Source organism: Nomascus leucogenys, chromosome 9 (genome assembly GCF_006542625.1).
Source record: "Nomascus leucogenys isolate Asia chromosome 9, Asia_NLE_v1, whole genome shotgun sequence".
Classification (NCBI taxonomy): Eukaryota; Metazoa; Chordata; class Mammalia; order Primates; family Hylobatidae; genus Nomascus; species Nomascus leucogenys.
Window position 1 is genome coordinate 14,150,751 of NC_044389.1, and position 14,229 is coordinate 14,164,979.

The window sequence follows — 14,229 nt, forward strand, 5'->3', positions numbered from 1 at the left end:
CTCAGAGAACAGAGCTAGGAAGTACGGTATACCTAACCATCTAGCCATCCATCCATTTATCATACTGATTGATAGCCCAGATGCCAATCCAAACCTGGAGGTTCATTCTACTCTTCCTTTATTTGTAATTTCTTTCTCCAACAGTGATACACTTGGCTCTCATCATCTACACTTATTTTTTCAATCTTAAAATATAAAGCAATTGCAGAAGTATTAATCCATACCTTTGTGAAAAACACACCTATTAACTGAAGTACAATTTTGGTGTATAGTTTTTTTAACTGTAACCTACATGATGCAGTCAAATACTATTTTACTATTTGTAAATACTATTTTACAAAGTTACTTAAGTTAGTTCTTCCTCTCACCTAAAAAGTTACGTTATTCATTTGTAAAACATTTAGGTTCATTTGTTACTACTTCTGCTCCATTTTTAGTGCCTCCCTATTGTTTGATTTTAATTTTAATTATTTATTTATTTTTGGTATGTGAAACATTACCATGATTCTCAGAGTCAAAGCTATACAAAAAGGAATATTCCAAGAAGTGTCACTTCTTCCTCATCCCTATTACCTTGTTTTCATTACCCACTTCTTTACAACCCTTCCCCACCCACTCCATGCAGGCAGGTAACCAAAATCAGTTTCTGATTTTCTTTGCTGTATTTCTTTTACACAAATGAGCAGACACATTTTTAAAAATATTCCCTCCTTGTTTACATGAAAAAGAGTATATTATAGACACTCTTTTGCACTTTGCTTTTTTTTCAGCTAACATTATATCTTGGGATTTCCAAATCAGTTCACAGAGATTCCTGAAGTTCTTCTCTACAGCTGCATAATATACGTAGATATACCATACGTTATTCATGTGCTCTCCTCTGTATGGACAGTTCGTTTTTTTTCTAATATTTTGTTTTTATAAACAATGCTGCAGTGAATAATATTGTGAATATGTATTTTTGAAATGTTGAAGATGTCTTCAGCATAGATTTTCAGAAGTGGGATTGTGGGTCAAGAGGTAAGTGCATTTGTGGAGCTACTGGGTGTGATCAAATTTTCCTTCAGAAGGATTGCACCAGTTTGTACTCCTACCAGCAATACACAGGAGCATCTTTCCAGTCTTGCCAACAGAATGTGTTATCATATTTAAAATTTTTGGCCAGGTGTGGTGGCTCACACCTGTAATCCCAGCACTTTGGGAGGCTAAGGCAAGCAGATCACTTGAGCCCAGGAATTCAAGGCCAGCTTGGGCAACATGGTGAAACACCAAAATAGCTGGGCACGGTGACTCATGCCTGTAGCCTCGGCTACTTGGGAGGCTGAGGTGGGAGGGTCACCTGAGCCCAGGAGGTTGAGGCTATAGTGAGGAGGGACTGTGCCACTGCACTCCAGCCTGGGCGACAGAGTGACACCCTGTCTCAAAAGTAAATAAAATATTTTTTTTGTCAGCCTGACAGGTGAGAAATGGTTAATTCAATGTTGTTTTGGATTATATTTCTCTAACCACAAGTGAGTTTAAACACTTTTTGTATGTCTGAGTGTTGTTTTGGTCCTTTGTTCCTCAATTTTTAAGAATTCTTCATATATTAAAGGTATTATCCTTTTGTCTGTAGTATACATGGTGGGGAAAAAAATTTCTCCCAGTTTGTCAGTTGTCTCTTGATTTTTTATGTGGTGTTTTTCCCATGTAAATTGTAAAAAAATTTTATGTAGTCAAATTTATCAATAAAATATTTTCTTTTATTGCCTCTGGATCTCGAGTCATAGTTAGAATCCCTTTCCCTATGTCAAGTTTAAAGATAAAATCACCCATATTTTCCTCTAGTACTTGTATGATTTAATTTTTTCTATTTAGACTCCTAATAATCTTAGAGTTTATTTTTAAAAAATCTAGTGTGAGATATGGGTCTAATTCCAAATGGCTACACAGTCATAGCAGCACCTTTTTTTTTTTTTTTTTTTTTTGAGACAGAGTCTCGCTCTGTCGCCCGGGCTGGAGTGCAGTGTCGCCATCTCGGATCACTGCAAGCTCTGCCTCCCAGGTTCCTGCCATTCTCCTGCCTCAGCCTCCCGAGTAGTTGGGACTACAGGCACCAGCCTGGGCAACATGGTGAAACCCCGTCTCTACCAAAAATACAAAAATTAGCTGGGCGTGGTGGTGCGTGACTGAAGTCCCAGCTACTTGGGAGGCTGAGGCACGAGAATCACTTGGGCCTGGTAGGCAGACGTTGCAGTGAGCTGAGACTGAGCCACTGCACTCCAGCCTGGGTGACACAGCAAAATCTTGTCTCAAAAAGTTTCCTCTAGGCCAGGCGCAGTGGCTCACGCCTGTAATCCCAACACTTTGGGAGGACAAGGCAGGTCGATCACCTGAGGTCAGGAGTTCGAGACCAGCTTGGCCAACATGGTGAAACCCCATCTCTACTAAAAATACAAAAATTAGCCAGGCGTGGTGGCGGGTGCCTGTAGTCCCAGCTACTTGGGAGGCTGAGGCAGGAGAATTGCTTGAATCCAGGAGGCAGAGGTTGCAGTGAGCCAAGATCATGCCACTGCACTCCAGCCTGGGTGACACAGCAAGGCTCCATCTCAAAAAAAAAAAAAAAAAAGTTTCCTCTAATAGGTTCTTACACATTTCCTAAGCATTTACTTTTTTGTTGATACTGTAAATTGGTTTTGGTTTTTAAAAAACCATTACGTCCTCTAACCTTTTATGGTTTGTGTATGTGAAAGCTATTGATTTTTATATTTTATATCCTGTTTTACTGAATTCTTAGATTCTTAATTCATTCTTATTATGCCTTTAAGCTGCAGTTTTTGATCCACTCCTATGGCACCTATCGTTTCACTCAGGAAAGTGGATTTTTTTTTTTTTTTGGCATGACCACCAGAGAAGAAGCCACATTCTTTCTGAGTTATTAAATGATTAAATCACAAGCAAACACTTGAAACTTGCACAATCCCCCTACAGATACTGCAATCCATTCTAATTTTTAGGATTAATTTGGTTAGTACAGACTCTGGTTAAATCTATAAAACCCATTTGTAGCAAGAGAAGAAACAACAGGTATCTACAACCCGAAGATATGGGAGTCAACTATCAGAACTGATTCTAAAACACAGATGAGTCAGATAATTCAAGAACATCTCTTGGATAGCAATGTTCAAGTTCAATGGAAAAAAGCACTCTAAAATGCACATGTGAAATCCATTTAAAGGAGAAAGACAACTAGTAAGGGCATCCACAATTCCTTTGAGTTCATATACTTAGTGTGATAATGGATGCTAACTTCATGGCCTCAAGTCTGCTTAGAATGTCACTGTCCACCCAGGATTGGCCTCCCTGGACATGGTGAACCAATTCTGGTGTGCCTTATGTAACTTCCTTCACAATAATCTACAAGCACATTCACAAATTATCTGGGACATACAGCATTTTCTTTTTCTTTTTTTTTTGAGACAGAGTTGCACTCTTGTTGCCCAAACTGGAGTGCAATGGCGCAATCTCAGCTCACTGCAACCTCCACCTCCTGGGTTCAAGTGATCCTCCTGCCTCAGCCTCCCGAGTAGCTGGGATTACAGGCATGTGCCACCACACCCAGCTAATTTTGTAGTTTTAGTAGAAATGGGGTTTCTCCATGTTGGTCAGGCTGGTCTCGAACTCCCAACCTCAGGTGATCCACCCACCTCAGCCTCCCAAAGTGCTGGTATTACAGGCATGAGCCACCGTGCCTGGCCTAGTATTTTCTTTTAAGGCACTATTTAAATAATTTTTCCATAGGTCATTATGATTTGGACTTTTAATGTTCCTAGCAAGAGCATAATTTTTGGATCATTACTACAGGGACAAACTAAAACAAGATCAAAATTAAGAAATTCTTCAATATACAGTGTGAAAAGATACTGAGGAATGAGACTTTTTGAGAAGGGTTTGAAACTTAAGACTTTAAGCTTAAACAAATCTGAACAACTGTCCTTCCAATGAAAGCACTGATATTCATATAGCTGTAGGGTAATATTGAAGCTCACAGCTCACAAAAGGGAAAAAGAACCACATATTTTCCATCAGTTCACTCTGGCACTGATCACAGGAGTCATTAGAGCATGAAGACCAGGCAAACTTTACACATAGGTCCTGTCACAGTTTAGGGGTCCTTTCTCATCAACTGGAGAATTCCAAGTCTTTTCTCTTCAGAGAAAAGCTTAGCATGAATATATTTTTTCCATATCCCTGCCAGAAGGATGCACTCCAGTGATGATCACAGTAGCTAGAAGCTCTTCACTCTAATACACTAATAAGGTAATCATGTCTGGTAACCTATCAAAGATCATATACAAAATTCCACTAACCACCTTGCTTCACACATCACTGAGACTGGAAGGGATGGTGAGAATAAGAGATCATCAGAAGATTAAGACCCATGTAGGGGCCAAAAACCCAAGGTAACCAAGGGATCTGTACCTACAACAAGTATTTTAAGATGGACTCCTTCTAAAAGCTAATTTCTTTCACGCACGAAAGAAGCAGCATTAAAGTTCAAGTAACATATATTTGCTCAAAAGCAGATATATAATGGCAAAGAAAATCTTCAAATAACATCACCATTGTTAACTAAAGACAAAATAAAATAGATGAACAGATTTTCTTCTCTACAGACCCCTAGAGTTTCAAAAATTATGACCACATGTCCAACATGACCACATGTTTCAAAGCCTCAAAAATTCAAAGACAAAGAGCTTATTTGCATTAGGTTATAGGGGGATGAAAGACGGAAAATAAAAAATTCTTTTACTTAACCCAATTTATTCTGTCTAGACCACATACCTACTAGAAATACAAGGATATCACTCACTATTTAAGAGTGTCATACCCATAATACTTTAGTTTACTTAAAAGCTATATAAATAATTGTTTCCAAGGAGTATGATGTTGATGGTAAACTCTGTGCTATAAAACTGATGCAAAATTAGCTGGGCGTGGTGATGTGCACCTGTAGTCCCAGCTACTCAGGAGGCTAACATGGAAGGATCACTTGAGCCCAGGAGTTTGAGGCTGCAGTGAGCTATGATCACACCACTGCACTCCAGCCTGGATGACAGAGCAAGACCTTGTCTCAATTAAAAAACAAACTAAGAAACAAACTAATGCAAAGAAGGAAAAGCCAGAAAATAATCCTAAAGCTCTTTGCCTTATTTTAAATCTGATCAACACATTTGCTCCTATCCATTGGTTTCTGTTAAGTAGTAAAACCCTACTTACAGATTTTTCACTTAACAGAGATACAATATTTTTTGAAATACAACTAAGTATATCTGTTTAAAAAAAGTACGTGTGTGTGTGTGTTGGGGGACTTCTGGTTTTACTGATTGGTATTTTTTTTTGAGATGGAGTCTTGCTCTGTCACCCAGGCTGGAGGGCTGCAGTGCAGTGGTGAGATCTTGGCTCACTGCAGGCTCCGCCTCCCGGGTTCAGGCCATTTTCCTACCTCAGCCTCCAGAATAGCTGGGACTACAGACGCCCGCCACCACGCCCGGCTAATTTTTTTGTATTTTTAGTAGAGATGGGGTTTCACCACATTAGCCAGGACAGTCTTGATCTCCTGACCTTGTGATCCACCTGCCTTGGCCTCCCAAAGTGCTGGGATTACAGGTGTGAGCCACACTATGCCCGGCCTGGTGTCTTTAAAAATATGAGGAAGAATAGCCTAATAACTTACTCTGGGATGATGAAGGCAGGGAAAATATAAGAAACACAGACATACATATCCACTTTATTTTGTTTTGCTTGGAAACGACTGTTTAAGATTAAACTAAGATTCAATCTATGAAGTTGAGCCAAAGGGCAACACTGCCAAGAGGGCTATATGAAGTTGTTTTCTAAAGCTATTTTTGTTAGGAAATTTAATTTCTCTAGTTCCCTTTCCCATGGTGAAATAAGGACAGTTCATTCTGTTAATCTGGGTTTTCACCCTGACTCTAGATTCTCCTTAATTATACCTTTATTCCTATCCAATATGGCATCGTTTGACTTCCTAAGAAATCCTCTGCCCTCTTTCATTCTCTAGTCTCATTCTCTTTTAGTCTTTTGCTTCCCTCTCGTTATCCTTGCTCCCCTTTCTCTCTTATCACCCCATATGGCAAAAACATTATCTATCTAAAACTTGGTTTAGAAGGGAAAATCCAAAGGAGAGCATGGAGGATAAAGGATCACTTAAGAAATACATGCTATTGGTCTGAAGGGTCTCCTAGAGAGACAAGACTTGGCAGTACTTTCACAGTCAACTAATAAGAATTGTGAACAGGGATTGTTGGAGAAGGATGGGGTTTTGAGTAGACCCCTGGACAAGCCCCCTATTTCTCATGGGAATTGGTAAGCACCACAAAACCACAGCTGAAAGGAAAAAGAAAACTCCACCACTGGCCTTTTTCCGAGCGTGGCCGCCTTCCGCTCGGCTCAGTGCCCGCCACATGCCCAGGAGTGCGTCTGGATCCTTGAGGGGCGCCCTTCGCAGGTGGACAGTGCTTACGCTATACTGCAAAAGAGCCAGAAAAGTGCCCATGAGAACCAGAAAGCAAACTTCCAGCCAGCAGGATCATCTCTCTAGGCATCTAAGATGGGGAAATCAATACAGGTATCTAGGCAGCATCTGAATGCCAGGAAAGGTGAGGGAGAGATAATTTCCCCCCCTCCCCTGTTCAACATAATGGTGGTAGAAGGGAAGAAAAAGTATTCTCTGTGACTTATCTACTGGGAACTAGACAAGGCCAAATGATAGGGGAAATGTTGTCATTTGTAATAGGCAAAAAAGAAATAAGTAAAGAAGAAAATGTCCTAGGGTCTAAATCTAGTTACGTAAGAAAGTCTGTGCATGCTGGCATGAAGAATTAACGCTTCTGAATGAAAGCAACCCATTCCACCACCTGGATAATGCCATTCTTAGAGGAAAAGTAGAGAAAGAAGTAGAAAAAGAGGGAAAGAACTTCATTTTAGGATATAAAAAAATAAAGCACGAATACACCAAAAATAAAAGGCTGACATTCTCAAAGATGGTAATTCTCATGATCTCACCGTAAGTTAGACAAAAACAAAAGAAAAAGAGTTGATAAAGCTGAGTACAGAATATGAAACTTTGAAGTTAAGAGATCTTCGGGTAGCTCATAATCTCTCCAGTCTTTTTAACTACTATGTTCGTAAACTGCTTAATATGAACCTGCCTATTAAACAAAACAGAATTAGAAAGCATGCTTTAGACTCTTAGCAGTGGAACAAAAAAAAAAAAGAAAAGAAAAAAGTCTCTAATGAATAAAAAAAACTTAAAAAAATTTTTTTTACCCTATTTAGGTAGAAGTAAATTTCCTACAAACCTGATCAAACTCAAAATCTCAATCCTCCTAAGAAAAATGAGAGGGGCCAGGTGTGGTTGCTCATGCCTATAATCTCAGCACTTTAGGAGGATCACTTGAGGGCGGGAGTTCAAGACCAGCCTGGTCAACACAGCAAGACCCCATCTCCAGAAAAAAACTAAAAAAATCAGCCAAGTAAGGGCATGTGCTTGTAGTCACAGCCACTTGGGAGGCTGAGGTTGGGCGGACTGCGTAAGCCCAGGAGTTAGAAGCTGCAGTAAGCTATGATCACACCACTGCACTCTAGCCTGGGTGACAGAGCAAAATTCTGTATCTTAAAAAAAAGAAGGAAAAATGAAAGGTTAACAATTATCTGCAGAATACTGTATACCATAATAACTTCCAAACTTTCAAATGTTCTTCTCAATTCAGGATGGGAGTGCTATCTGATGAAGGTGGTTACTGGCATCATCTCCTTATCTAATTAGCCCTGTTAAATAGACTTTAAATATTCAGAGAGGTTTGCTGGTTTTCTTCCAGATTCCAAGTGACTAGCGAAAATAGCAAGCACAGGGGCTCAAGAAAATCATTCCAGCCGGGCACAGTGGCTCACGCCTGTAATCCTAGCACTTTGGGATGGCAAGGTGGGTGGATCACCTAAGGTCAGGAGTTCGAGACCAGCCTGGCTAACATGGTGAAACTCCATCTCTACTAAAAATACAAAAATTAGCCTGGCGTGTTGGTACGCGCCTGTAATCCCAGCTACTTGGGAGGCTTAGGCAGGAGAATCACTTGAATCTAGGAGGCGGACGTTGCAGTGAGCCGAGATCATGCCAATGCACTCCAGCCTGGGTGACAGAGCGAGACTCTGTCTCAAAAAATAAAATAAAATAAAAATAAATCATCCCAGGCCACCAGGTTGATGAAGTAACCTATCTTATCCTTTTCAGATTGACACGCTACATGAATCAAGTGGATCTCTCACATACACACACTTCCTTGGCTTAAGAGAACAGGTGCCCATTCTAGAAAATGTGATAATTAATTATAGGAAATTTATTTATTTATCAGAAAATATCAGCTGGTATGCTAAATGATCAGGACTACTCTAGGCTCCAGCAACCTTTATTTTCTAAGATAACTGCTTCTTAAAATCTCATCTATAGTACAATTTGGTCACAGCATGTCAACTTCTCTTGCCTGTCCTTTTAACAGGGAGTTGACAATTGACCTGTGTCCTTTCCCCACAAATTAGATATTCTTCCATTTAATTTTCAAGACTAGGGATCATCACCTGGTAGCCAAGGAAGGTAACAAATCTTTTTGGCAAAGGGAACAGACCAGTTAATCTTAAAGACCATGTGGGATCAGCTCCTATGTGATGGACTAATAAACAGCTCACAAAGACAGTGTGGTTATTTGAGAGGACAGAGGGAGGACTAGATCTGGTTGTCACCTGATCCTGGGCCCCATGGAACCAAAAAATGATCAAAAGATTACCAGAACACAAATAATAATAGACACCAAATCCCAGATTTCTCATTAACTTCAAGTTTTAAGAGTGTTTCCGGCCTGGCCGGTTGGCTCATGCCTGTAATCTCAGCATTTTGGGAGGCCAAGGTGGGCAGACTGCTTGAGCTCAGGAGTTCAAGATCAGCCTGGGCAACACGGCTAAACCCCGCCTCTACTAAAAATACAAAAATTAGCCAGGCATGGTGGTGCATGCCTGTCATCCCAGCTACTTGGGAGGCTGAGGCACGAGAATCGCTTGAACCTGGGAGGTGGAGGTTGCAGTGAGCCGAGATCATGCCACTGCACTCCAGCCTGGGCCCTGGATCACAGAGTGAGACACTGTCTCAAAAAAAAAAAAAAAAAGTGTTTCCTAGAACCAGAAAACAAGGTTCCTTCTACTAGGATAAAACTAAAATGTGGGCTGGGTGCAGTGGCTCACGGCTGTAATCCCAGCACTTTGGGAGGCCGAGGCGGGTGGATCACCTGAGGTCAGGAGTTCGAGACAACCTGGCAAACATGGTGAAACCTCGTCTCTACTAAAAATACAAAAATTAGCCAGGCATGGTGGCAGGTGCCTGTAATCCCAGCTACTCGGGAGGCTGAGACAGGAGAATCGCTTGAACCCAGGAGGCGGAGGTTGCAGTGAGCCTAGATCGCACCACTGCACTCCAGCCTGGGCGACAGACTGAGACTCTGTCTCAAAACAACAACAACAACAACAAAACCAAAAAACACTAAAATGTGAAGCAACACCAAAGAAGCGGAAAGTAGTTTGCAAGAATGGCTCATCTTGCTCTGTAGGGCATTCTAATAGGAGGAACAATGTCCTGCCAGTTTCATCAGGCCAGATAGTTGGCTAAATCCCGGCTGGAAAGCTGGGTGCTATGTTTTCATGTAAAGAAGGGTTGAGGCTGGTAAAGAAGAAGCTACTATATTGCACCACGTTCAGAAAACATCTGAGAGATTCAGACAGAGTATAAGGTGGGAGGTACTCTGAACCCAATGTCAAAGATAACTTGTTAAAGGCCACAAGAGGAAGAAAGCAGACCGCATCTGAGGGAATGGACCACCATTTTCCACCTAAAAACAGGTACAGAAGGGGGTAAATCTCTATAGTTTTTTTGATAAACATAAGGAGCTAGACTACTTAAAAGACACAAGCAGCCTCCAAAGCGTCCGAAGCACTGCACTAAACTCCAGAGACTGATCCAACCCTCTAACCACATCCAAAACCTGAGTCATATGCTCTATTACTAGACCACCAATATCAGGTCACTGCTTCAATGCCTTTCCATACTTTTCATTCTCAGTCTGCCCAACAGCACATTACCAGTAAGTTATGGGGGTCGGGGGGCAGTCGATCTATTTCTCATCAGCGATTTAGATCAAAATTCTGTACTTCTGAAATTTAATTTTTCACTTAAAGGCTCAAAAAGATGCCAGGTGTGGTGGCTCAGGCCTGTAATCCCAGCACTTTGGGAGGCCTAGGTGGGAGGATCACTTGAGTCCAAAAGTTTGAGGCTGCAGTGGGCCATGATGGCATCACTGCTCCAAAGTCTACATGATAGAGCGAGACCCAGTCTCAAGAAAAAAAAAAAGAAAAAAAAAGATGAATAAAGTGAGGAATCAGAGTTTCAAAAAAGACCTCGAGAACTTTCTAATTGACTTTGCCCAGATGAGACCATGGCATTTGGCTAAAGTTGAAAAGATCAGAGCAAAAGTGGAGTTGTTGTAAGACAGTTTAAATACAAGTCAAGGTCCACCTTTCATACAAAGGTGCCAGACATGCATTTGGAGCACCAGGAGCACTGGGTACCACTCAGGGAAGGTTTAGTTAAGATGAATTTGCACCAGACTCTCAAGTTCTATTCAGGTGGCAACTTGAATGTGATGAGGTTCCTTTGTCACTCTTCCTTCCTCATACTCAAGGGAGACAGACATTAATGTGCATAAAGGAATTTTATTTAGAAGCCGCTAAAAACTCCTTTAGATTAGTTTATACATGGTTCTCAAACAGCTTTCTCCTAACCAGTGGTTTCTCCTCTTGTAGATCTGATATTTTATAAAACAATGACAATTACAAGTGGGCCTTCAAAATGGTCCTTAGCCTGCTAGATCCCAAATCTCAACATATTTCCAACAGAAGAAAATTTGTTTTCAACAGCTCTTTCATACTGTGAGAGAATGTAAACTAAATTTAAGAGAGATTTGTTCTAAATTCTTTTCAATAAAAATACGTCCAGTAGGAGAGTTAACTGAAGGTTTTGAATGTGATGGGTGTGTGATGGGACAATTTCCCATATCTCCGATGAGGTATTTAAGTGGTGGTGGAAATATTCCTGAGTTGGGAGATCCTGAGGATTTGGAGTTCCAGTGAAGCTCTGACCAGATATATTTCTCACACAAAGACCAAGAAGATATTTCCTCCTGTTTCTGGATTAAATTGTTCTTTGTGGTAGCTACAGTGGACCCGGTGAAAGGTTAACGCGGCAGGAAATTGATAGAAAATCTCGAACCAATAGTTTATTTTCTTCTCCATCACTTTAAAGCACACAATAGAGGATGGAGACAAAGAATCAAAAACAAAGGATGATCAGTTCCTCCAAATAGAAATGCACAAAGGTATTTAATAAGGGCAAATTATTTTTAAAATAAACGGAAGTACGGTCAGGACAGTGAAGCAATCGCATATGCATTTAATTTCTGGGAAAACATGAAGAGTACAAACAACTAGCTAGGTTTATAACTCAGAGGCAGAAACTTGTTTGATGACATCTACTAAGCTTTGATAGCCGCCTTTTCGAGGCCCTACTCTTCACCACTTCTACTGACAGCTCCCCCTACTCTTATCCCAGTACAATCGAGCTGGAGAAGAAAACAGCAAAAGACCTTGGTCCTAGACTCAAAAAATATTTCCCCGACCGCGCCACTTCCTCCAACAGCACCAAGTCTAGCTCCATCTCCGTCCCCTGCAGATTCTAGGCTCCATCTATCTTTTCAAGTCTCCACCCTCCCTCCCCCACTCCCAGGCTCCACCTCCCCCGACCCTATCCTTTAGGCGCGCCTCTCCTCTCTCGGACTTTCACAACCACCAGCGACATCAATCTCTCGCTTCCTGCTCCACTTCTCGGCGCCCAGATCTCCAGCTGGCTCAGGCTCCCCATGTCCCCAGCCGGTACGGAGCTGCGGTCAGCGGATTGTGCGGCTGAGCCATCCTCGTGACGGTCCCGCCTCACTCACCCTCCGTCACCTCCAGCACCTTAATCTGTTCTTCAGCAGCCGCCCGCACCTCCTGTACTGGGGATAGGATCCCGGTGAGCGTATCCACTAACGCCTCCTTCAATCCTTGTGCCACTGGACCCGGCAGCCCGGAGGCCGCACCAGCTGCCGCCGCCGCCGCCATCTTTTCTCCCCTCAGCCCGCCAGCCCCGCGGCCGGGACCCGCCACCGAATGACGGCCCCCGCGCGCGGCCAATCCGCGAAGCCGCGCCTGCGCACCAGAGGCGGGCGGGAGCGGGCGGAGGGCGGGGAATGAATCCAAGCCTCCAGAGACATCGCCTCCTGCTGCCTGAACGAGAACTGCACCTTTCTCTGCAAGGATCACTGAATTTACGTGAAAACTGAGCCCCAGACAGGTTAAGGGGCTTTCCTAAAGTTGCACAGTAAGTTAGCAATCTCATTTGGAATAAAGTTCATGATATATGACTTTATATTCATGCATCTTTCAGGTGTTAGGAGAGAGGAGGCGGGATGGGAATAGATGTAGAGGGCGTTAAGGAGAGAGGTCTGGGTCACAAACAGCTCCTATTTTAAACCACACTCTTTTCCCCCCAAACACTGAAAAAAAGTTGGCTTAAGTAACTCTCTTCATCTTAGCCTCAGGAATCCAAAGGGGGGAAAATAAACTAAAGCAAACTGGGAAGTGGAAGTGGGAAAACCACGGCCCAGTCCCTTAGTTTTCCAGCCTAGATGAGCCCAACCTCAAAGCTGGGAAGTGGCTGGGCAGGGGAGACACCGGCATGTGAAAGGGAGTTTCCTCCAGAGTGAGTGTTGTATGTGACTATTTGAGAATGAATCCTATTTGTTGAAAATGTATAAATTTTTTTCCCTGAGAAATTATGGCTGGACATTTAAGGGGTGCGAGAACAAGAGCAGTTTGATGATACGTTTGTCAGCGGCTGGTCGTAGGAAATGGCCCACGGTGCAGAGCCGTTCCTAAATAGTGGAGCAGGTGGAGAGGATGAGCGCTCCAGTGAGGCGTTAAAAATGCAGGGTGTGGCCAGGCGCAGTGGCTCACGCCTCTAATCCTAGCACTTTGGGAGGCCGAGGCAGGAGGATCGCTTGAGCCCAGGAGTTCGAGAACAGCCTGGGCAACATAGCGAGACTTCGTCTCTACAAAAAAATTAAAAAATTGCCCAGGAGTGGTGGCGTGCGCCCTGTAGTCCCGGCTGTTCAGGAGGTGGAGGTGGGAAGATCACTTGAGCCCAGGAGGACGAGGCTGCAGTGAACAGTGATTGTGCCATCGCACTCCAGCCTGGGCAACAGAGTGACATCTTGTCTCAGAAAAAAAACAAAAAGCAAGATGTAAGCCAAGGCAGGAGGATCACTTGAGCCCAGGAGTTCCAGGCTGTAGTGTGCCGTCATCATGCCTATGAATAGCTACTGCATTCCAGTCTGGGCAAGATATACAGACTCTGTCTATAAAAAAAATAAAAATAAAAAAAAATGCAGGGCAGAGTGGCAAGCATGTAGTGGTGGAAAGGATAGAATGTCGTTGGAATGGGAGGTTCTAGAGCAAGTAGGAACAGGTATTTTTTAGTGAGCTGTTCAGGTTATGTGCCTTCAAAATGGTTCCCAGGAACCCTTATCAAGTGAGTTCATTCTCACATGGCAAAGGAAACCAGTTACCAAATCCTAGGTCACTTCCAAGACTGTGGATGCTGGACTGGTAACAATCAGGGATTAAGTCATCTTCATCAGAAGATTACGTCAAAAGAAGGCTTTCTCAATTATTTATTTATTTATTTTTGAGTTGGGGGGGGTCTTGCTATGTTGCCCAGGCTGGACAGGTGATCCTCCCACCTCAGCCTCCAGAGTAGCTAGAACTACAGGTACACCCACTGCAACTGGCTTGAAGAGAGTTCTCAACACACTTGTCACTTCCCATGTTAAGAGGGCAGAGATGAGTTATGTTACTACAATTTCATAGGGAAAAGATTGCTTCTTGGACCCTTCAATTTTGCAATGGGGAATAGTAAGCCTATTTACTTTCTTGAAGTGGCCAAGAGAAGTTGAATGAACTTGATTACAACAGCTTCTAATAGGTCAGTTCACTTTTACCCCAAGAAGAAAATTTAGCAAAGTCAAGAGGGTG

The 14,229-nt window shown here is 42.5% G+C and overlaps 1 protein-coding gene across 4 annotated transcripts in view; it reads right to left on the minus strand.

The window, feature by feature from the left end:
• The window catches only part of IPO9 (importin 9), a 49,830-nt gene extending 37,319 nt beyond the window's left edge, over positions 1-12,511 (minus strand). For 2 of the 4 annotated variants that reach the window (XM_030818661.1, XM_003264550.3), the window contains exon 1: positions 12,096-12,511. In XM_030818661.1, the coding sequence (XP_030674521.1) occupies positions 12,096-12,258 (163 nt within the window). In that variant the 5' untranslated portion in view covers positions 12,259-12,511. Of the gene's footprint in view, positions 1-6,421; positions 6,528-12,095 lie in introns of those variants that run through there. The other 2 variants (XM_030818662.1, XM_030818663.1) reach the window with 2 other exon arrangements.
• Between the last annotated feature and the right edge of the window lie 1,718 nt (positions 12,512-14,229).